We start from the raw sequence: 24,965 nt of genomic DNA, 5'->3' as shown, positions 1-24,965 counted from the left end.
GCGGTGGTTTACTCTTCACCGCGGCTCAGTGATGTCATTCGGTGGTCACCTCACCACCGAAAATCCAGACTATGAATAGAGCTTTAGGATTGTACTACAGTACATACAATAGTTCATAATTATATGTATAGTTTCATAGATATTCCACTGTTACTTTCTTAGCTTACGCATGTTTCATGATAAATGCTTTCATGTGATGTATTCCCATGCTTTTGTTCTTGCTTAATGTAAGTCGCTCTGGATTAAGAGCGTCTGCTAAATGCCTAAATTGTAAATTGTACCATAGTGAACAGTTCTGCAACGCGAGTTCAAGTCATTTGTAGTAATTTGTAACGTTTAGTGCTAAATAGAGCAATGAGCCAGACATGTTTATTCATCCTTTGTCATCCGTTAGCCCAGGGGTCCTGTTGTTTTGGGTTAATTTAGCCTTTTCTTTATTTCTTTCTTTGTTATCCATTTGCTGGAACTGGAAGAGAGAAATAATTAAATAATTAAAAATAAACATATACATATAGTTGAAATGATAAGATTCAAGCTTTCCTGCGAGACAGACGGTGGTGAAATCCTTCTTGTTCGGATGGATAGCAAATAACAACAATGGAATAAGAAATAAATAGCATTGATTGAACCGCAAATCAGCGTGCGTTGGGGCGTGGGGGGAGGGGGGGGGGGGTGTTGGCGTGGGGGGAGGGGGGGTTGGATAAAAAGCCTCTCTTTCTCAGAGTGAATTAGGGAAAGGCGTACGGAAGCACAGCCCCCCCCCCCCCCCCCCCCCCGAGTTTAAGATGTGAGAGAGGCAAAGCATGCTGGGGGATGACAGACCATTACTCATGAGATAAATTGGAAACGAAGACGGGATGGGGGGGGGGGGGGGGGGGAGGAGCTTGCAAGAATAATGGGATGTCAACGGAGCCGGGGGGGGATACAGGGATACAGCAGCGCTGAGCCGGCAGAGGAAATGGCTTTGAGGTGGAAGAATGGGTCTGCGTGTGTGTGTGTGTGTGTGTGTGTGTGTGCGTGCACGCGCGTGTGTGTGTGCGTGTGTGTGCCTTATTGATGTTCATTGACTACACTGCCTGCTGTCAAAGCTCTGCTTTTCATTCACAATTAACCACAGAGTGGTCCACGCACGCACCGCACGCACGCACGCACGCAGCAACTTTAACTGGCTTCAGTAGAAGCGACCGGCGCCTGCATGCCTGAAGCTGATCTGTTTACGTCAGCAGGTTCTCAAAATGTGGTCCGGGGACCGCCCCAAGTGTCCTTGAGAGAGTGCCAGAAGGGTCCTCCCAGAAAGAAAACATGTCAATAAAACAACGTCAAAAATGTGTTTAACCTGAAACTATTTGACAACAATAATGTCCAATCAGTAGATCTGCTATGTTAAAACATAATATATACTCTTGATGAAATGTGGTAAAAGTGTGAATATTTTTGAAGAATTCTAACAACGTAAATCTCATAATGCATGGGTGTCCCTTGGCATGCAATGCATTCAGACAGGGGTCCACAGGGGTCCACAGCTAAACACTTTAGTTAATATGGGGGTCCTTGGCATGGGAAACTCTTGAGAACCACTGGTTTCCATTATCTAGCTGGTCTATCATTATCTAGTATTATCTAGTAGAGTATAGGCTACTATGAAATCCAGAAACGGGTCAATAACCGATCCTGTCCACGCTGGCCAACTCAGGCCAACTCAGCTCGGTCAGTCGGTCAAGCATAATGCAAAATAGCAGATCTACAAGCTCGTAGTGCGGCGTTGAGGGGGGGGGGGGGGGGGGGGGGGGAGTTACTCACTCTGCAGGCAGTCTGCGTTCAGCAGGTCTTGGCACTTGTCGTGACACTTGACGCCGCACTCGGAGCAGCGCATGCCCTGCCGCGCGATGCCCCACAGCAGGCCCTCGCACTCGTAGCAGTAGGTGGGCGTGGTGGCCGTCCACACCTCGAAGTTGTGCGGCGTGGTGGAGGAGATGGGGTAGATCAGAGCCTGCAGGGTCTTCTTGTACACGTGGCTCTTCTGCAGGGGGGGGGGGAGAGAGGGAGAGAGAGAGAGAGAGAGAGACACAGAGAGAGAGAGAGAGAGAGAGAGGCGGGGGCAGTTTGTAGAGGGTATGCGCGTGACCATCATCATCATCATCAAACCCGGAAGTTATGTAGGAACACCTAATGAGTGGCAAAAAAACTACTTCCTGGCCTCGACAGCCCACACATCCCAACAGAAAACTTGAATGTGATTGCATTAAACGACGATAAACGACATTAAACTCACTCTGTCACTATAATTGTGCCGATTTGTAAACTATATGCTTTTATCCTTTTCCCAATGTTGTTGTTTGTCTCTTGTGCTTTGGTATGTTGACCTATTCCTCACCTTAACCTCAGTAAACTATTCCTAACCCTAAACTTATTTCTAACCTTATCCTCAGTATCCCAGTATCCTTATCCTGTGCGTTGCGTGCGTGCGTGCGTGCGTGCGTGCGTTGCGTTGCGTGCGTGCGTTGCGTGCGTGCGTTGTGTGCGTGCATTGCGTTGCGTGTGTGCATTGCGTTGCGTGCGTGCGTGCATTGCGTTGCGTGCGTGCGTGCGTCTCACCAGCTCCTCGTTGCCCAGCGTGGTAGAGGCCATGGCCGACGTGATGCCAGCCTTACGGGAGTTCTGCACCAGAGACTGAGGAGGAGGAGGAGGAGGAGGAGGAAAACACAGGGTTAAAATTCTTATCAGTGTTCATTGTTTTGGTTTAGTCTTATAGTCTTTTGAATAACCTTAGTCGAGTTAGTCTTATAGTCAAAATAATTAACACTGATTCTTAGTCAAAACTGATCTGAGAAGTGGAGAAGTGTTCTTGGAAGCTCTTCCGTCTGGGGGACCGGCTATAGAGCTGGTCCCTAGCCGATCTACAAGGCTCGTTGGGAGCTTGTAGATCTGCTATTTCTTTTGACGAATCTTCCCCCCCCAGAATAGGCATGAGGTTGTTTTAAATAAATAATGTTTTAAGGGGTCTTAAAACAAATGTGTAGTATGTATAGCTTTTAATGTCAGTATGATAGTAAAACCACTTTAATATGTGAAAACACCATGTATAGATTGTACCTATAACTCACCATGATATTAAACCCTTTAGGCCTGACAATTTAGAAAATGTCTATACCTCATGTTTCTGTATCAGTGGTGCTCAATAATTCATGTCAAGGACCCCCAAAAATACATGTAATCGGCCGCCTACCCCCATCTGAAAATATGTAGTTCCAGCTAGGGACCCCTCTCCCAGAAGCAAAGATTTGAGTTAAAAACATTCGCTCTGAAGGAATATATATATTGAAAGATTTGCTCAACATGCGCTATGAGCTTGTAGATATGCTATTTTCCAATAGCTAAAGTATAACATAATGCTTTAAAATGCCAAAAGGGGTTCCCACCCAAAATGGGTTAAACCCTTTATTAATATTAAAACAGTATAGTATAGATTTGTAAACAGTTTAACTCACCATGATATTAAACACTGTATTAATATTAAAACATTATGTATAGAAGTGTAAACAGTTTTAACTCACCATGATGCCTGAGGCCTGACGGGGTTCCACAACATGGAACAAGACGAGGCAGAAGAAAAAGGAAAACAGAAGTTTAGGGAAAACTTTCATGTTCAGAAGAGTTTTAAAAGATAATGTTCTATTACATACCTACTGACCGCCAGAGGCGGTGTTTTCAACACCTGGATATACATCACGCGCTCGCGCATTGGTCGAAAATTAATACCAACACTGTCACTCGTGACCACCTGTGGGCGTGAACCACCCATATAGGTGCCCAGGCCACAGGGATCATCCTCTTTCATCTTTTCGCCTCGAAAGCGCAGGTCGTTGGAAACTAGAACAGCTACGCTTTGGTGTCTCAAAACCAACGCGGTTGGAGCTGCCTTGTGCCCTCCTGAGACGCGTGGTTTGTTTGCATTGTTTTCATGACTGGGGTTCCCCCGTGCGTTCGATACGGATGTTCGATAACTTTGTCACTGTGAGGTAAGTTGAAGTGACAGACTGCAGCATTGAGGGTGCCTCTCGCCCCGCCGCCGCTGCTGGCGTGCGTTCTGTAGGAACAACGAAGTGTTTCTGTGAGAAGCTCGCACGTGAGTAACCTATTCTTTGTACTGTTGTTTGACAGCTGTGTTTGGAACCGGCGCCACATGTTTGCGCGCTGTGTTTATGCTAACGTGAGCAACAGGAGTGTCCCTCGCTCCACCGCTATCGTTGTAGCTGGATAGTATATTTATTACTTTCTACTGTTGTTGACAGCGTGTGTTTGTGCTAACGTAGCAACGAGAGTGTCCCTCGCTCCTCCGCTATCGTTGTAGCTGGATAGTATATTGATTACTTTCTACTGTTGTTTGACAACGTGTGGTTATGCTAACGTAGCAACGAGAGTGTCCCTCGCTCCTCCGCTATCGTTGTAGCTGGATGGTATACTTATTACTTTCTACTATTGTTTGTCAACGTGTTTGAAACCGGCGCCGCACGTTTGCGTGCTGTGTTTGTGCTGCTGACGTGAGCAGCGAGAGTGTACCTCCTCCACCCCTATCGTTGTAGTCTACTGGGTTACTGTCCCGTTTAAAAGTTGAATAGGCATTGACAGCGTTGCCTGCCAGTGCCATCGTATTTCTTATTAATTGCCCTGTTCTATTTTGGCTTTAATATAGGCTTGGCTCTGCCGCCTGCCACTGTATTCAGCAAGGGCTGCTACGGTGTGGTTATTCTTTGATTGTATTGGTTAATCCATTCAACGCCGAGGGCTGATTTTATTTCTTATTAATTGCCCTGTTCTATTTTTGCATTAATATAGGCTTGGCTCTGCCGCCTGCCACTGTATTTCAGCAAGGGCTGCTACGGTGTGGTTATTTTTTGGTTAATCCATTCAACGCCGAGGGCTGACTTGATTTATTTCTCATTAACTCAATGTCTGCCAACGACTTAATTGACTGCTTTTTTAGCAACTCCCACAGCGCCAACGACGTCTTTATCGTCTTTTTCAGACGGGTATAACATTAAACAAAAAAATGAAAATGAAAATTAAATAAAAAAATGTATAGAGACTGGCGCTTAGGGACTTTTTGGCACTTCTTAAAAGCGATGGATGAGTTAATTGACTGTTCTATTCTGGCATTAATATATATATATATAGGCTTTGAGAGTGCCCTACGCTCTGCAGCCTGCCACCGTATCTCAGAAAGGGCTGCTACGGTGTGAATACTTCAGTTAATTAATTAATATAACTCATTCAGTGCCGTTTCGGGTAGTGCCCATATAGGCATTAAGAGAGTGTCCCTCGCTCCGCTGCCTTGGCAACTGTCACGGCGTACCGTCACCTAACACAAGCACTGAGAGTGTGTCTCGCTCCACTGCATTATCTAACATAAGCACTGAGAGTGTGTCTCGCTCCACCGCATCACCTAACGCAAACGCTGAGAGTGTGTCTCGCTCCATCACGTCACCTAACACAAGCACTGAGAGTGTCTCGCTCCACTGCGTTATCTAACACAAGCACAGAGTGTCTCGCTCCACCGCTTGCCATCATGTACAGCATCTGTACTGAATGCTCGGCCTTACCGAGTCTGGAAGATGGCCATGATATGTGCCCGGGCTGCCTCGGCATTGCCCACCTAAGACAGGCACTGACAGAGGAGGCCTGTACCAACTGTGCCAGCATGCCCTATACGGCAAGGGTTACGAGGCTGGCTGCAGTGGAGGATTTCTTTAGCGACACAGCTTGCTCAGTAATGCCCACCTTGAGCCCGGTGAGTGATCCCCGTAAGCGCAAGGGTGTGAGGGTAATGGTCAAGGGCTCAAAGAAGCCCAAAGTAGCCACTGTGGTTAAAGAAGCCACTGTCACCAGCGATGACCCCTTGGCCCACAAGGTGGACACGTTGGCCTCTGAATTTGCGCAGATTAAGGCCCTCCTGCTCAATCTGCAGCCTGGTGTCCCTACCGCCGATACAATGGCTTCAGTGCCTCGGCGCCGGGGCAGAGATGACCACAATGGTCATGCCAGGGAGGACAGAGGGCGAGATGAAGATGCCATTTCCATCACAGCCTCTGACTCCCTCTTCACTAGTCTGGAGGGCCAGGAAGAGGACGAGGGGGGGGCACATTCGCCCCACTGCTCAGAGACGAGTTCTCTGGCGCCGGAGGGGGATGCTGCTCAGATGCCTGGGGACGAAGTCTCTTTAACCAGGCAGACCATCCTGGTGGCTTTGTCACGGCTGGGGCTTGACGCCTCTGGGAATACAGCCCCAATTCAAAATGCCTTTTTTAAGGGCACTGAACAGCCGGCGTCCTTCAGTGTGCCTCCCTCTGCAGACTTCATAAGGGAACTCCAGTCGTCGTGGGGCGACCCGAAGTCCAAGCTCCACTTCCCACAGGACTGCAGGGCCTTGTTGGCCATGGAGGGTGCGGCCGCATTGGGTTTGGACCACATGCCTCCAATCGGTGAGACCGTTGCGTCTCTGGTAGTGTCTCCAGACGAGGCCCTCAGGCCTGATGCTCGTTGTCCACGAGCGCAGTGCAGAGTCACGGACGACTTCCTGACAAAGAGCTACGACACAGCAGCTCGTATGGCGCGTCTCGGCAACTCTCTTTCACATCTTGTCCTGGCCCTATCCCAGTCTCTCCAGACGGCGGGGGCTGATGCCCCGACACAGAGCCTGAGCGACGTTTCCCTCAGGACCTTTGCCTATATGACCAGGGAACTTGGCAGACTGATGTCCACTCTAACCATGGCCCGTCGCCAGGTATGGCTCGCCCAGTCCCCATTGTCGAGCAGATGCAGGGATTCGCTCCTAAAGCTGCCTGTCGTCCCAGGGGAGGTGTTTGGACCCGCAGCTCAAGAAGCCCTGGAGCGTAGTGTACAGGCACGGAAGTCCAGGAAGCAGTACGCTGACCTGCGTCAGGGATCTGGCAGGTCTGCGCCCCGGGCTGGCAGATACTCGGCTCCTTCCTACCCAGCCGCGAACGTTAGACGTTCCTCGAGGGGCAGAGGTTCCTTCCCTCGGCAGAGCCGATCCCAACAGAACCCCCCGCAGCCTTCCTTTCGGGCACCCACAGGCAGGGCGCCTAGGCGTGGGGCCTCTAACAGGCGTTTCTCCGGACCATCTCAGGCCCGGGGGAGTCGGACGTGACCCCCCGGACCCAGGCCCCAGCAGGTTCACCCCACAACATCTCACCTGCTGGGAAGCCTTAACCCCAGACCCTTGGGTGCTATCAACACTATCCAGGGGCTACAGGATGCAGTTCAGACGTCGGCCCCCGCCATTCAATGGGGTAAGAATGACCATGGTCGACGACCCACTGAAGGCTCAAGCCCTCAGTCAAGAAATTACAGAGCTCCTACAAAAGGGAGCCATAGAAAGTGTACCTGGTGCAGCTCAACTAAGAGGGTACTACTCTTTTTACTTTCTAGTTCCGAAAAAGGATGGCAGGCTTCGGCCGATCCTCGACCTCAGGCGACTGAACCAGTACCTGAAGGTGTTTTCTTTTCGGATGCTGCGAACGGTGGACGTTCTCCAGTCTGTGTCAGCCAACGACTGGTTCACGAGCATCGACCTGAAAGATGCTTATTTCCACGTGCCAGTGGCACCACACCACAGGGAATTCCTTCGCTTTGCCTTCATGGGGCAGGCTTACCAATTCCGGGTGCTCCCGTTCGGGCTCTCTCTCTCCCCCCGGGTCTTCACCAGGTGCATGGCAGCAGCGCTTGCCCCGCTGCAAGCCGGAGGTATGCGGATCCTTCCATACCTGGACGACTGGCTCCTGGCCGCCTCGAGTCGAGAGAGGGTGCTCTGCGACACGGCTGCCCTTCTGGACCATGTGGAACAACTGGGACTCACGGTGAATTTCACCAAGAGCTCTCTGACTCCTCGGCAGGACGTAGTTTTCATCGGCATTGCCATCAACTCTGTCTCGATGAAAGCTTGCCCCTCCCTGCGGCGGGTGGACGAGCTTGTCTCCCGTGACCAAGGGGGTACAGGGGTGACATATGGCCAGCTCCTCAGGTTGCTAGGCATGCTGACGGCTGCATCCACAATCGTGCCCCTGGGGCTTCTTTCTTTGCGCCCTCTACAGAGGTGGACCAACGCCTTGGGCCTCGACCCCAAGAGGCACCAGAAGAGGCTGGTGAGTACATCCAGCCAGTGCCGGCGGTTGCTGGATCCTTGGAAAAAACGGCAAGACCTTTGCCGCGGGGTAGTCTTGGGCTCAATACCCTCCCGCCGGGAGGTTATTGTGACGGATGCGTCCCTCTCAGGCTGGGGGGCCGTGTGGGAACACAGAACTGTCAGAGGGACCTGGGACCCTCGGCGGAGGCAGCAGCACATAAATGTACTCGAGCTCCGTACAGTGTGGCTTGCCCTCAGGCACTTCCTCCCTGCCCTAGAAGGGAAACACGTCCTTGTCAGGACAGTATACGTCCACTGTTTACCATGTAAACCATCAGGGAGGCGTCAGATCCGAGCAGTCTCTGCTGGAGGCCCAGAGACTCCTTCGGTGGGCGTTCCCTCGCTTGGCGAGTCTCAGAGCGGTGCATCTCCCAGGGCTGAACAACCAGGCTGCAGACCTGCTTTCACGTGGATGCCCTCCTCCGGGGGAATGGAGGCTGAATCCTGCAGTGGTTCGGGAGATATGGAGGAGGTTCGGGAAAGCTGGAGTGGACCTGTTCGCCTCGAGCGCGTCGACGCACTGTCCCCAGTGGTTCTCCCTGACCGAACCATCCAGCCCGTTGGGGCAAGACGCACTGGCCCACCCCTGGCCTCGGGACGGTCTGCTGTACGCGTTCCCTCCATTCCCACTAATCAAGCTCACCCTGCACAGGATAGCCACAGACGGGCACGCAGTGCTGCTGGTGGCACCATACTGGCCTGGGAGGATTTGGTTCCCCATGATCCAGCAACTCCTCGACGGGACGCCTTGGCCTCTGCCGTCGAGGCAGGATCTCCTCTCTCAAGTAGGGGGCCGCATCTGGCACCCCTGTCCGGACCGACTCAAGCTCCATGTTTGGCCCCTGAAGGGCCGGACCTCCTACTAAACTCCTGTGATCCTTCAGTTGTCCGCACCATACTCAGCGCTAGGGCGCCCTCCACTAGAGCGCTTTATGCGAACAGATGGAAGCTGTTCTCTGGCTGGTGTGAGGAACAATGTGTGGACCCAGCCACGTGCTCTGTCCCGGTGCTGCTCCGCTACCTGCAGACACTGCTGGATAAGAGTCTTCAGCCCAATACAGTGAAGGTGTATCTGGCCGCCATTTCAGCCCGGCATGTGCCAGTCGACGGGCGTACCCTGTGGTCTCACCCATGGGTGGGTAGCTTCCTGAAAGGGGCTGTCAGGTTGCACCCCCCACACGTCACCCGAGTGCCTTCATGGGACTTGCCTATGGTGCTGGAAGCGCTGTGCTCAGCACCTTTCGAGCCACTGGAGCGAGCTGACCTCAAGTGGTTATCAGTCAAGACTGCCTTCCTCCTTGCCATCACATCCGCCAAGCGGGTGGGGGAGCTCCATGCCCTGTCAGTAGCTAACGAGTGTGTTAGGTGGGCTGCGGACGGATCTGGGGTCACACTGTGGCCCAACCCCTCTTTTCTCCCCAAGAGGATCTCAGCCTTTCACGTCAACCAGCCAGTCAGGTTGGCGGCTTTCACCCCGCAGCCGGGAGCGGAGGGGCTATTCCCTGCCGCTGGGCTGTGTCCCATCCGGGTCCTGAGGCAGTACATCGCCAGGACGACAGGCTTTCGGAAGTCAGACGCCCTCTTCCTGTGCTATGGAGGACACAGAAAGGGGCGTGCCGTCTCTAAACAACGGCTTTCCCACTGGGTGGTGGACGCAGTTTTGCAGGCCTACAAGCACCGGGGCCTGCCGGCTCCCCCTGTCAGGTGCCACTCAACTCGGAGTGTCTCCACCTCCTGGGCCGCGTTGAGGGGTGTCCCGCTGGCCGATATCTGTGCTGCAGCGACATGGGCCTCTTCGTGCACGTTTGCCCGCTTCTACAGGGTGAATGTGACCACCTCTCACCCTGTGGCGACGGCAGTGCTGTCCGCCTCTTCAACCTGCAACTGAGGTTCGGTGAGTGCAGATTCCTCGTGACCTTGTTGGTATGAGTCATCCAGGTGTTGAAAACACCGCCTCTGGCGGTCAGTAGGTATGTAATAGAACGCAAGTTATCTATATAACTATGGTTCTATGAATACCGGATGACCGCCAGAGTTCATTGTCACTCGGAATCCCGACGAAAAGATTTCATGAGGATGATCCCTGTGGCCTGGGCACCTATATGGGTGGTTCACGCCCACAGGTGGTCACGAGTGACAGTGTTGGTATTAATTTTCGACCAATGCGCGAGCGCGTGATGTATATCCAGGTGTTGAAAACACCGCCTCTGGAGGTCATCCGGTATTCATAGAACCATAGTTATATAGATAACTTGCGTTTTGGTGCATGTTTATGTTTACCAACATATTATAACCATGTGGGGTGTGTGTGTGTGTGTGTGTGTATGTGCGTCTCACCAGGTCTCGAACCACCGGACCACCGGCCCTCCTCATGTCTGGCATGCTGTCGATTTTGTACAGAGCTCCGCCCATTATCCTGAACAACCAATAACAAATGTTTATATTTAATCGATGCTGTATAGAGCTCCGCCCATTATCCTGAACAACCAATAACAAATGTTTATATTTAATCGATGCTGTACAGAGCTCCGCCCATTATCCTGAACAACCAATAACAAATGTTTATATTTAAACAATGCTGTACAGAGCTCCGCCCAATATCCTGAACAACCAATAACAAATGATTATATTTAATCGATGCTGTACAGAGCTCCGCCCAATATCCTGAACAACCAATAAAAAAACATTTATATTTAAACGATGCTGTACAGAGCTCCGCCCATTATCCTGAACAACCAATAACAAATGTTTATATTTAATCGATGCTGTACAGAGCTCCGCCCAATATCCTGAACAACCAATAAAAAAACGTTTATATTTAAACGATGCTGTACAGAGCTCCGCCCATTATCCTGAACAACCAATAAAAAACGTTTATATTTAAACGATGCTGTACAGAGCTCCGCCCAATATCCTGAACAACCAATAACAAATGTTTATATTTAAACGTTGCTGTACAGAGCTCCGCCCAATATCCCGAACAATTGCGGAATGTTGAGATATGCGGAAAATGCAGGAAATAAATGCAGGGTTTTATGTGATTTTCACGCAGATACAGGTATAAACTGTGGGGTGCTCAGCCAATCAAATCATCGCTACGGGGCACACACAGACACACAAAGCTGGGCATAGGAGGCGGAGCTAGCGCACCTCAAACATGTTGAACCAAAGGAAAAGTATTAAAAAGCGCTTTGACAAAAACCTCCTAACTCCACTTGAGCTAAAACTTCCTAACTCCACTTGAGCTAAAACATCCCAACTCCACTTGAGCTAAAACCTCCCAACTCCACTTGAGCTAAAACCTCCCAACTCCACTTGAGCTAAAACCTCCTAACTCCACTTGAGCTGGAGTTAGCTGGTGTCTTCCAGACAGCAGAGAGATGGCAGGATGAAGGAGAGAATGTCTGTCATTTTATTTATTACTCACCCTCCTTTACCGAACCACAGTGACACGGACATCTCCCCTCGAGTCTGAGAGAGAGAGAGAGAGAGAGAGAGAGAGAGAGTCAATTTCTATAGTCTTGCGTGGCCAGACTGAAACGCTTCCGTCGTACAGTCGAGAGCAACGGACGCTCTGATCATGAGTAAAATATAAATGCTTCCGTCATACAGGCTGAACTTACGGAAGCTCTGATCATGAGTGAAATAGAAATTATTCCGTCATACAGTCTGGAGCAACGGAAGCTCTGATCATGAGTAAAATATAAATGCTTCCGTCATACAGTCTGGAGCAACGGAAGCTCTGATCATGAGTGAAATATAAATTATTCCGTCATACAGTCTGGAGCAACGGAAGCTCTGATCATGAGTAAAATATAAATTATTTTGTCATACAGTCTGGAGCAACGGAAGCTCTGATCATGAGTACAATATAAATGCTTCCGTCATACAGTCTGGAGCAACGGAAGAGCAGAGACAGCTTCCGTTACACTCGGCTCACATGGGAGGTGTAGTTCCAGACACTGTATAACATTCAGGATATGTAGTTCCAGACTGTATAGCATTCAGGAGGTGTATTTCCAGACTCTATATAACATTCAGCAGGTGTAGTTCCAGACTCTATAGAGGTCGAAATAGCAGTGGGCAGTGCCTGTACTGTATACACCTCTGGGTGTTGGAGGTAGGGTGGATATGGCAGGCTGTATAAACCTATGGGTGTTGGAGGTAGGGTGGATATGGCAGTGATGTCTAAACCTCTGGATATATCAGAGGGCAGAGCCTGACTGTAAAAGACGTCAGTCAGAGTTATAACTCATCATCAGCCACAACCTTGAGGAAGAGGAGTCTCCTTCCCACCTTGTGCTGAAGAATTACAGCTTTGTTGGAGGGAGTCAATGCTAGTGTTGCCACTGCCTAACTAGATTACTCTGGTTCAGGCTATGACTATACTAAACGCATCATCATCGGCCCTCAGGCTCAGAGCCAATCACCTTGTACCCACCTCTCAGTCTGCTCCAATCAGAGGTGCCGAGCAGAATGCATGCAGCGAGTGTCGCAATGGCAATGACATGAAACTGGAAGGAAAGCAAAATGGTGGCAAAAAAATAAAACAAACAAACAAACAAACAAAAAGCAAAACAAACAAATAAAAAACTGAAAATATAATCAAACCCTATAAGGCCTCACTCACACCTAAGACACTCACACCTAAGTCACATGGTTTGATGACACAACAATGTTGTGTCATGAAATCATGACACACAGGACACAAGTGTGTCTTAGGTGTGACCGTGTGAGTGAGGCCAAAAGCAACATAATTATACATAACATAAACAAACATCAATGCAAGTGGGGGGAAAAAAACTGATTTTGAAAGGTAACGAACATCAAAGTAAAAAATATGTCAATCAGTGGTTTTCAACCAGTGGTCCTTGACGGGGTTCCAAGGTGGTCCCCCAGCTAAACGAGGGAGAGTTGGTATAAGGTAACCAAATGGACCCTTATTAGATCTTTAACTCTTGAGGGCGTAAAATTATTTGGTTTCATTTTACACTCCCCGAGTATTGTTAAACATATGCATTACTTAATTTACGAGAAGTCTATACACAATAAAGAGAATGTAGAAGAATTCTTATTTTGATCAACGTTTTGCCTGTTATCTCTCCTAATGGTACATCCAGGGACGTGCACACATAGACACCCGTTTACCTGTCTGTAAAACAACTGCCCTTTTACCCGTCTGTAAAACAACTGCCCTTTTGCCCGTCTGTAAAACAACTGCCCTCTCCCGACCACGAATGCAGTATTTACTACACGGTGGAAAAAAATGCAAAATGCCCTCCTCTCCGCCATGCTGGAAGGCATCATTCAGGAGAGTCTCCTGAACTTGAACACAGTATTTGGTTTAGAACAAATTTGTTTAGAAATCCATGTAGTTACACCTTCATCTCCACTAGCGTGCTGGGCTGCGCCCCAAAAATAGCTGACCTACAAGCTCACAACGCGTCGCAGCACGACGCGTTGTGAGCTTGTAGATCTGCTCTTTTTTGTCCAAAAGTGCCCTCCTACGGGATTTCAGCACCTGCCTCTCCAACACTTTCTGCACGTCCCTGGTGATAGCGCCCCCTAGCAGCACGTCCCTGCCAACATGGAACAGCGCAATTGTTTTAATTATTATTATTATTTTTAAATCCTTAGGCTTACCAATATTATTCATATCTTAATTTATGTTATCTAAGCTCAAATGGTAGCTTCTATAGGAAGGCCACTCGATAAGCCCCTTTGTTTGTTTTTTGGCACTTCCAGCACATCATGTATGTAACTAATCTTGTTTCTTATTGAAATATTTCCCTTATTTTATTTTACCATATTGTTGTTATTATGTACATATGTGCAAATAAACTAAACTAATTGTGGACAAAATCCAAAGGAAAGGGTTGAAAACCACTGACGCCAATAACTAAATGCAAATGAACTGATACAAGCAGAACTCAAATAAACGTGGAAATGATATATTAAAAAAAGCCGTCTATACTGTGGCAAACCAGTCATATACATGCAGAGCTGCGGGTTCCTCTGCACCCCACCCCACACCCTCACCCCCCCCCCCTCCCCTCCTTCCTCCCCCCTCCCCCCTCCCCCCTCCCCCGAATGAAATAAAACAAAAAGTACCTTCACCATGTTCCGTCGGTATTTAACCCATTCTGACCTGAGATCAGATTCATATACGAGGTTTCCACTGGACACACACTGGTCTGATTAACCCATTCTGACCCGAGATCAGATTCTAAAAATGTCAGTCGCTCTTCGATTTTTCAAAAATAGCAGACCTACAAGCTCGTAGCGCGCCACTTGGTGGCGCGCTATGAGCTTGTAGATCTGCTATTTTTTCAATAGCTAAAGCATAACATGATGCTATAACACCAAAATGGGTTCCCGTTCAGAATGGGTTAAAGACATCCTTTTGAAATATTCATGTCCCAGAATATGAAACATTAAGCGTGCTGCACTGCGGGACTCTAGCACGAGGACAGGGTGATGAAAATAGAAGTGAGATATACCCTATCTGAGGGAAATATGAATAATTCAACCACGCATACATATTTCACAGACTTTCTTAAGTATACTTCCAGCCATTCGTACGTGGTCACCAACGTCTCACTAACGTCACAACGATCCCATGACAGACCCGGGACCACCATGGTTTTTTATCTCTTACATTTTCATCCCACAGTTTTGTAACCCTTTTTTTTTTCTCCACCCGGTGCTAATTTCCTAAAGCTGGACGCTATGCTCTCCCTCTGCCAACCTGGGGAGAGCCCCGAACTGATGGAAGTGGAACATGGACTCATCTTAAAGGTGGACCATGGACTCATATTAAAGGTGGAAACTGGACTCATCTTAAAGGTGGAACATGGACTCATCTTAAAGGTGGAACATGGACTCATCTTAAAGGTGGGACCTGGACTCATCTTAAAGGTGGGACCTGGACTCATCTTAAAGGTGGGACCTGGACACATCTTAAAGGTGGACCATGGAATCATATTAAAGGTGGAATCTGGACTCATCATAAAGGTGGAACATGGACTCATCATAAAGGTGGAACATGGACTCTTACCTCCCTGACTTGGTGTAAAAAGTGGAACATGGAATCATCATAAAGTTGGAACATGGACTCCTACCTCCATGACTTGGTGTAAAAAGTGGAACATGGATTCATCATAAAAGGTGGAACATGGACTCCTACCTCCCTGACTTGCACCAGGACTTTGTCGTAGATCCTCAGCCAGTTCTCCTTGGCTCGGACCGAAGGATCCACGGGTTCTTTGGGTTCCTCATCCACCGCCGCTGGGCTACAGGGACAGACAGAAACCACGTACATGCGCGTTACTTTTTTTTTTTTTAAAACAAGTTGACTGCCACCTGGTGGACGGAAGAGCCAACGCTATACTGCCGAGTGCTGACCCGGATCTGCTTCATTTTAGTTGTGTTGCACACTGGATGCACGTCCGGTTTGGGCGGACATCTTAGATGCTAAATAATTAGCGTCAATGCTAGCGAGCTAAAATGTGGGCCATCCTTGCTCTTGAAAGCACCAATGTTCCAATCGGGATCACCGGATAATCAGAAAAGACCTCAGCTTTTCAGTCCGACTGTATACAAGAAGTGAACGGCAGTGCGCGCAAAACTCGTCTAGGATCGCTGAAGAAGGAAAGGCCTAGCAAAAAAATAAAATCAGCAATCCGGTTTGATATCAATAATAAAGCTAAAAGTCGTTGCCGGTTGGATTCTAATTGGCGGAATGTTCCGTCAGGAGCAGTTAATTTGCAAAGCCTATAACTGTATAATAAGTATAATCTAAGCACGGGTTTGTCTGTCTGTCTGTCTGTCTGTCTGTCTGTCCACACACCACGATAGCAAAATGTGACGACAGATAAAACATCTCCTCATCTACATTATTAACATCCCAGGTCAAATTAAACTAATTTCTGTTTTTTTACGATCAAGGTATGAAATGTTAACAATGGTTTTTCTCACCCAGTGTCAATTATATAATGTAATCCTCACAATGGACTGACCTCATGCTTCCTTCAATGCATGAGGAGTCCAAGCCGCCCGCTGCTTTTCACACATGGGGAGAGTTTCCCCGGCTGGACGTATAGCGCGTGAAAGGAACATGTAATTCCAACCAGTTCCTTTCCCCCTCCATCAGGCGCCCCGGCTGGCCAGGGAGAGGCAGTCTAGAGATTACTGCATGTTTTTTTTGTGAGGGTACATACCGGTACAGACAGGGAGAACAGAAAGGCCCTTTCACCAACCCCACCCACTGATGGAGGGAGAGAGAACCCCAGCGGGAATCGAACCCTGGACCTAGTGACTGCGCCACCGTTCCCCACCAGATGGGTTTTGAATATCTGCCAATGCTTCTATAGTTCACGAAACAGCGCTAAAAGTGATTCCAGGTGATGTCGACTTGTCTAGGACTAGCGTTTTGGTGCGTGGACGGTGTCTTGTCGTCCATTTGCAGTTATAGAGCCAATTGTTTAAAAGGACACATTTATTCATAGTTACTATAGTGTCATTGTTATTGTGCTCGCTGTGAATACACTGCTGCTAATCGGAGGAGGGATTCATTCAGATGTCAAGAGAGATTCAGAGGTTGCTGAGCTCTGGCACAAAATAAGGAGACTTTTCTCCCTTTCCAACGCAGCTAATCTATCATTTGCAGCAGTGGATTTTCAACCCTTTTCTTATCAAGGTCCATTATTTATTCAGCATTTTAGCCACGGACCAAAACGTGAGAATATTTTGTTGTCTTGTGTTGCCCGATATTTGCTAGTGCCTTACCCCTGATCGCTAAACATATTTTTTTATATTTTTCTCTTTTCTTTTTTACTATTTAAAAAAAAAACCTTTTAAAATTGTTCAACTAGGCGATCTACATCGACACATTGTGAGCTTAGCCTATTTGAACCATTCAAAAATGTTTTTTTTGTCAAAGAAAAGTCAAAGAAATTTAGCGATTGGCGGAAACAGGGCCCTTTGCATTTCTCGTTGGAATCTCGTCGCTAAACCGCGGCACGTTTCTCGCCGTTGCATACCTGTCGGGCGGGGGCGTGATGTCTTCGGGCGTGGGGGGCGGGCTCCCCTCGTAGCGCTCCCCCTCCTCCTCCCCCCCCTCCCCCTTGGGGGGGGGTCCGGCGGCGGGGGGAGACGAGGTGGTCCTGTCGGCGTCCAGGAGGTCCCTCATCATCTCCTCCTCTTCCTCCCGCAGAGCCTCCTCTTCCTCCGTGGGAGGGAAACCCTGGCGGTCCTCGGGGACACCCGCCTGGCGCCCGTCTGCCGGACCCCCGTCCTGGGTCTGGGGGGTGTGTGTGGGGGGGGGCAACAATGATTATTACAGCTGTAACTAGTACGGGTGATCACACTGATCATACAGTAACTAGTCAGATCTGGCCCAGAATAAGCTACCATATAAAATAATGTAGCATTTGTGTCAAACCACGTTGAAATAGAAAAAAAACAAATGAGATCCAAATGAAATACAAACTTAACATAAAAATGCTAAAGCTCTACTAACCATGGGATCTTGGTGGGACTGGGGTCCGTCTTGTTGTTTTTGCGAGGAGGAGGGGGGGGGAGGAGGTCCCGTGCCAGCGGGGGGAGTCTGATGGGGTCCACCTGGGGGGGGGGGAGCGCCCGTGACCGAGGAGGTGGGCCCCCCCGGTGGCGGTGCTGCTGGGCCCCCCCCCTGCTGCTGCAGCCCGGGGCCCCCAGGGAGGAGGGGCTGCTGCTGCTGCTGGCTCTGGGCCTGCAGGGGGGGGTGAGGAGCCTGGTTCTGGTTCTGGTTCTGGGGGGCGGTCGTCTGGGGGACCGAAGACAAGAAGCTGGAGGCCAGGCCCGTCACGGCCGCCGAGAAGGGCTTGGCCATGGAGAAGAAGGAGGTGGCGGAGGGGGCCGCGGCCTGGGGGGGTGGTTGTTGTTGTTGTTGTTGTTGGGGTCCGGGTTTTGGGGGCTGCATCTGAGCGGTGGTCGCTCCGGGGGGGCCCGATGGGGGCTGCTGCCCCCCCACTGTGCCTTGGGGGGGAGGGACCAGAGCCTGGTTGGGGAGGGGCTGCTGCTGGGGGCCACTGGCAGGGGGCTGCTGGTGGAGCGACGTTTGCTTCTCCAGGGGAGGTCTGGAGGAAGAGGAGGAGGACGACGACGAAGGTTACAATTTACAATTTAAGCATTTAGCAGACGCTCTTAATCCAGAGCGATTTACATTAACCCTAACACACGCATTCATTTCTACTTGCAAAAAATAGATTTCAACCTTACTACTACTTTCTACTACTAGGACTGACACTAAAAAATATGTTAAAAAAAATAAAAAAATAAAGTTTGATGACAATTTTATAATAATTATATAATAATGATATAGTAATATAATAAATTAATAATTTACATTTGGGGGATATCTTTCACAATAATGAATAAAACATGTTCTAGACATTCTAATGATCACAAAAAAACATATATTACAATTATTTTACCTACTTTTATTAGGGTAAAGGTCAAAAGTCTTAGGTTAAAAAATGTTCAAAATCGCACAGAGTCCAGACATTTTTTATTTGTGTGAATTTCAGCCTCTGTGGGGGGTGTTTATATGCAAATATCATGACCAATGGCATTGAAATGGCATTGCAATGAACATCACTGATGACGTTTAATTGAAAAAAGAACAGAAAAAAAAAAAAAAAAATAGTAATTAATTAAATTAAATTTGTTGCTAAAAAGCAACTCTGGGTGCTAGAGGGTAAAGCAATAACAAAAAGCATAGCAATACATCACATACATAAAAAGTAGTTATGATTAACATGCGTAAGCTAAGTGGAATATCTATAGATATAATGGAACTGTACTCGTCCGGTCTCTTGCGAGTGAACCCAGTAGATTGGTTGCTCGTCCGGGTCTTTATTTTTTTTATTAGTTGGCATCCCGCCTGGTCTTTGGCTTTTCAAAAGTAGGCCTATACCCATATTAATTATTATAATATAATAATAATGTAATTATTATTAAGTGTCTAGAGAAGGGTGTGACAGCCCTTGGCTGTTTTTGCGAACGCAGTGAGCACTAACTATGAGACCTAGCTAGCAGATCATGTCTGTGTGCCTGTGTGTCTGTGTGTCTGTCTGTCCCGCTGTTACACCACCTGCCCAACACCAGAGGGCGCAGCTGTATCACACAGAAGAAAAAAAAAAAAAACACACACACACACACACACACACAACTTAACTTAAAAAAACTTAACTTAAAAAAAAACTTAACTTAAAAAAAACTTAACTTAAAAAAATAACACACACACACACACACACACCTTAACTTAAAAAAAACTTAACTTAAAATAAAATCTTAAAAAAACCCAAATATGAAGCTGCGTTCACTTCCCGCGTTTGCGCGTCTTACTTGTTGTTATTATGTTTGATTAGTAGTGACTATATATATATATATATATATATATATATTAGTAGGCTTGCTTATAGCCATACAGGATATTGGAGGAGTGCCTATATTATGTTGCCTGGTACTGGTTGTTGCCTCTGTCCCCTGCAGGTTCTGAGCATTGTGTCCCATATGTGTTGCCGTCCTGAGGAGGGCCTGGCTTGGAGCCTGTATGGGGGGGGTTCCATACCGTAATGAGGAGGGGTCCTGCAGCAGCAGGGTGGTGGAGGTATAGGGGTGTAGAGGCCGAGGGGGGCTCATACCTTGAGGAGGGGTCCGTGGAGGGGGGGGTGGGGGTGTAGGGCGGCTCCAGGTCCTCGCTCTGCGTCCCGTCCAGGTTGTACATGTCTTCGTCGTCGTACATCATGTCTTCGTCCTCGTAGAGCACGTCCTCCTCGCCCTCGTACAGCCCTCCGTCTGTGGGGGGGGGGGTTATCGTACAGCCAATACAATGAACAATAAGCAAGCATATCATGGAAACAGTCTATAAGAACAATGATAGAGTGAATCTTGACTTGTGGTATGGCAATCTTAATGTAAAAAGAAGAAGCAAGCTGCAGCGAATACTGAACCTTATATAGCCTCAAAGATCATTGGGAGAATTAAGTTGCATCTACAAGGAAGTACTTTGGGAAAAAAAGCTGTCAATATAGCAAATGATCCACTCTGCAGGGAGTTCCAACGACTTCCCTCTGGTAGACGGTACAAAGTACCAAAAGCTAACCGTAACATCTTAAAAAAAATCCTTCATTCATTAAGGCACTAAATGAAACGATACCATGTCTCGCTAGATTCGTTTTTTTTACATGAAAATGTATGAGAATGACTGACATAGAAACATTGGCCCTTTCGCCAACCCCGCCTCGGGTATGGGCACTGTCTGACGCGGAGGAGAGAACACGCCACCAGCGCCCACAGCGTCCCCGAGTGGGAATCGAACCCAGGACCTTCTAGCTGTGAGGCGACAGCACAACTGACTGTGCTGGGTTAATGAACAGAAACCAAAGTAATAGAGCACCGAAGTCCTGACGTAACTCGCTCATCCCTTCGATTCCCCTGGTTCGCGGAAGTAATTTCTCTATGGAGAATAACATGGGGTGATCTTAATATCGTCTACTATAAGCGTTGTGGTCCAAAAATGAACAAGTTGTCTCAGTGTTATTGTCAGGGCGGTGTCTCTGTATCGTTTGCAACAGTCAGTCACTCATATATGACATAGTCTGCTTCTAGCGAAAATGTAACTAATTCAGCAGCAGTATAACAATAGCGTTTTCTCTCAGTCAGATGATTCTTCATATCCATATGAGTGAAGCGGCCGGGGTGACATGTTTATTTTTCAAACACAGTTCTTATATGAGGCGATCTAAAATCCCCCCTATATGGGGATTACAATGCAAATAAAAAGTACATGAACCTGTGGATTTGCGCCCTCTACCGATATTGAGGTCAGACTTGGGTGCTCTATGTGTGGTGTATTTCCGTAGTTCCCTAGACTTGGGCGCTCTATATGTGGTGTATTTCCGTGGTTCCCTATAGACTTGGGTGCTCTATATGTGGTGTATGTCCGTGGTTCCCTATAGACTTGGGTGCTCTATATGTGGTGTATGTCCGTGGTTCCCTAGACTTGGGCGCTCTACATGTGGTGTATTTCCGTGGTTCCCTATAGACTTGGGTGCTCTATATGTGGTGTATGTCCGTGGTTCCCTATAGACTTGGGTGCTCTATATGTGGTGTATTTCCGTGGTTCCCTATAGACTTGGGTGCTCTATATGTGGTGTATTTCCGTGGTTCCCTATAGACTTGGGTGCTCTATATGTGGTGTATTTCCGAGGTTCCCTATAGACTTGGGTGCTCTATATGTGGTGTATTTCCGTGGTTCCCTATAGACTTGGGTGCTCTATATGTGGTGTATGTCCGTGGTTCCCTATAGACTTGGGTGCTCTATATGTGGTGTATTTCCGTGGTTCCCTATAGACTTGGGTGCTCTATATGTGGTGTATTTCCGTGGTTCCCTATAGACTTGGGTGCTCTATATGTGGTGTATTTCCGAGGTTCCCTATAGACTTGGGTGCTCTATATGTGGTGTATTTCCGAGGTTCCCTATAGACTTGGGTGCTCTATATGTGGTGTATTTCCGTGGTTCCCTATAGACTTGGGTGCTCTATATGTGGTGTATTTCCGTGGTTCCCTATAGACTTGGGTGCTCTATATGTGGTGTATTTCCGTGGTTCCCTATAGACTTGGGTGCTCTATATGTGGTGTATTTCCGTGGTTCCCTATAGACTTGGGTGCTCTATATGTGGTGTATTTCCGTGGTTCCCTAGACTTGGGTGCTCTATATGTGGTGTATGTCCGTGGTTCCCTATAGACTTGGGTGCTCTATATGTGGTGTATGTCCGTGGTTCCCTAGACTTGGGTGCTCTATATGTGGTGTATTTCCGTGGTTCCCTATAGACTTGGGTGCTCTATATGTGGTGTATGTCCGTGGTTCCCTATAGACTTGGGTGCTCTATATGTGGTGTATTTCCGTGGTTCCCTATAGACTTGGGTGCTCTATATGTGGTGTATGTCCGTGGTTCCCTATAGACTTGGGTGCTCTATATGTGGTGTATTTCCGAGGTTCCCTATAGACTTGGGTGCTCTATATGTGGTGTATTTCCGAGGTTCCCTATAGACTTGGGTGCTCTATATGTGGTGTATTTCCGAGGTTCCCTATAGACTTGGGTGCTCTATATGTGGTGTATTTCCGAGGTTCCCTATAGACTTGGGTGCTCTATATGTGGTGTATTTCCGTGGTTCCCTATAGACTTGGGTGCTCTATATGTGGTGTATTTCCGAGGTTCCCTATAGACTTGGGTGCTCTATATGTGGTGTATTTCCGAGGTTCCCTATAGACTTGGGTGCTCTATATGTGGTGTATGTCCGTGGTTCCCTATAGACTTGGGTGCTCTATATGTGGTGTATTTCCGAGGTTCCCTATAGACTTGGGTGCTCTATATGTGGTGTATTTCCGTGGTTCCCTATAGACTTGGGTGCTCTATATGTGGTGTATTTCCGAGGTTCCCTATAGACTTGGGTGCTCTATATGTGGTGTATTTCCGTGGTTCCCTATAGACTTGGGTGCTCTATATGTGGTGTATTTCCGTGGTTCCCTATAGACTTGGGTGCTCTATATGTGGTGTATTTCCGTGGTTCCCTGCAACAACGTACCTTCCTCCTCCTCCTCGTACAGGGCCCCCTCCTCGCCCCCGTCCCGGCTGTAGCCCCCCTCGTCGCTGTAGTCCCGGGACCCCGGCGTGGCCTCGTCCCCGTCCCAGTCCGGCGAGCCCTCCTCCTTCCCGTAGCTGACCGACGAGTGGCACGAGTGGTACGAGTCGTTCTCGTCGTAGGGGTCCCGCTCCAGGCCGTAGCCCCCTCCTCCTCCTCCTCCTACTCCTCCTACTCCTCCTACTCCTCCCCCCTCCAGGCCGTAGCCCCCTCCTCCTCCTCCTCCTACTCCTCCTACTCCTCCTACTCCTCCTACTCCTCCCCCCTCCAGGCCGTAGCCCCCTCCCCCTCCTCCCCCTTCCCCCTCCAGGCCATAGCCCCCCCCTCCCTCTCCCCCCTCCAGCCCGTAGCCCCCCCCATCGCCATAGTCCTCCTCGCTGAGTTGGCTGGAGCAGCGGCTAAGCTCCGCAGAGGAACCGTAGCTCCCTGTCGGACTGCATGGGAGAGAGGAGAGGAGGGGAGGGGAGGGGAGGGGAGGGGAGGGGAGAGGAGAGGAGAGGAGAGGAGAGGAGAGGAGAGGAGAGGAGAGGAGAGGAGAGGAGAGGAGAGGAGAGGAGAGGAGAGGAGAGGAGAGGAGAGGAGAGGAGAGGAGAGGAGAGGAGAGGAGAGGAGAGGAGAGGAGAGGAGAGGAGAGGAGAGGAGAGGAGAGGAGAGGAGAGGAGAGGAGAGGAGAGGAGAGGAGAGCCACTCAGTTAACAGTTGTTGTATATGTTGAAATGTACTGAAATTCTGCAAACTGTTAATAAATAAATGCTGTCAGGGCGAGGCACGTTGTGATCGACGTAAAACCGATGGAGGACCATCGACCGCCAACACCGACGGTCAACCTAATCTGCCTAATAATCTGAGACGTGCTTAGAGACGCACACTGTCAACTGGACAGTCTGACCGAGCGACCGGGCCGCCTTGCACTTTACCAACTGTCGCACGCACACACACACGCACGACATGCGTGAGGGTAGGCCAGAAGAAGCACATACACATTGCTGCATTGCTGAGCTTTCTAATGGATGAGATGGAGCAGTAATGGTGATACGAGATACGAGACAGACAGTAGGAAACGGAAACATGAGAGGCTTCCCGGAAATGCTTTACAAATGAAACGATGCATGGGGGGAAGGGGGAGGGGGAGGACGACGAGACGAGCGTCCACAAAGGCATCAAACGCGAAAGTAGTATTAGTTACTGTTCTAGTCCTGGAGTTCTAGCCCCCAGTCTGGAGTGCACATGCGTGCAGTGGCGTGCACAGATAGACACTAGGGGGTGCTAGAGCACCATGGTGACATTGATCAATTCTTGATGAAGCTTAAAGGAGAATTCCATACTAAAAGGCTTTCTTACCTTTATTTGTAGTCGTTACGTCCCCACCAAAGAGGTCCAGGTGTTATTTTGTGCAAAAGCTCCTCATTGGCTATTTCCCCTACCATAAGCCCTAAATGAATTGCATTGAATGGGAATGGGAATTGAATGGGGCTATGGGGTGTTGCGCTAATTCGCTTATTTCCATCGCTCAAAATTATATATTTTTTGTATATATCGTCTCTTCATAATGTAAATAATATCCCAAGCGGCACACTTTACTACTTATTTCGATCGGAAATAAGCAAATTAGCACAACACCCCATAGCCCCACTCAATTCCCATTAAATTCATTGAGCGCTTATGGTATAGGGAAATAGCCAAAAAGGAGTTTTTGCACAAAAAAACACCTGGACCTCTTTGGTGGGGACGTAAAGACTACAAAGAAAGGTAATAAAGCCTTCTAGCATGGAATTCTCCTTTAAGTTTCTAATATATTATCTATGCCTCAAAATCTATAAATATCTCACTATTAAATCTATAAATCTCTCAGTATTAAGGCAACCGTCTGGTTCCACACGCTGCTCTGTTAACACATTGAGTACGCCAACGTGCATCAAAATAAAGGCCCTTATAGTGCCAGAGTAGTCTGATCGCTTTTACTCTGAAAGCCATGAACCGGAAATACTTTCTTAAAAAAATTGACTTGACAAAGTGAGCTCATAATCCCCGATCATCTTAATATATTTATATAAACTCCAAAAAGCGTTCA

The 24,965-nt window shown here is 48.5% G+C and overlaps 1 protein-coding gene across 1 annotated transcript in view; it reads right to left on the bottom strand.

Moving 5' to 3' along the window:
- LOC308325384 (protein unc-13 homolog A-like) overlaps positions 1-24,965 on the bottom strand; it is a gene marked incomplete at its 3' end in the record, with an annotated part of 74,073 nt that overhangs the window by 24,037 nt on the left and 25,071 nt on the right. The window contains exons 10-19 of the mRNA XM_080777869.1: positions 23,258-23,328; positions 22,838-23,044; positions 19,891-20,044; positions 17,724-18,321; positions 17,245-17,504; positions 15,390-15,495; positions 11,631-11,674; positions 10,541-10,619; positions 2,596-2,670; positions 1,801-2,020 (exon numbers count right to left, since the gene is read on the bottom strand). Of these exons, the coding sequence (XP_080633995.1) occupies positions 1,801-2,020; positions 2,596-2,670; positions 10,541-10,619; positions 11,631-11,674; positions 15,390-15,495; positions 17,245-17,504; positions 17,724-18,321; positions 19,891-20,044; positions 22,838-23,044; positions 23,258-23,328 (1,814 nt within the window). The remainder of the gene's footprint in view (positions 1-1,800; positions 2,021-2,595; positions 2,671-10,540; positions 10,620-11,630; positions 11,675-15,389; positions 15,496-17,244; positions 17,505-17,723; positions 18,322-19,890; positions 20,045-22,837; positions 23,045-23,257; positions 23,329-24,965) is intronic.

Source organism: Protomyctophum bolini (genome assembly GCF_963924005.1).
Source record: "Protomyctophum bolini genome assembly, chromosome: 12".
NCBI classification, from domain to species: Eukaryota; Metazoa; Chordata; class Actinopteri; order Myctophiformes; family Myctophidae; genus Protomyctophum; species Protomyctophum bolini.
Note: the sequence above shows the minus strand (reverse complement) of the source record. Positions and strands in the feature narration are given on the sequence as shown.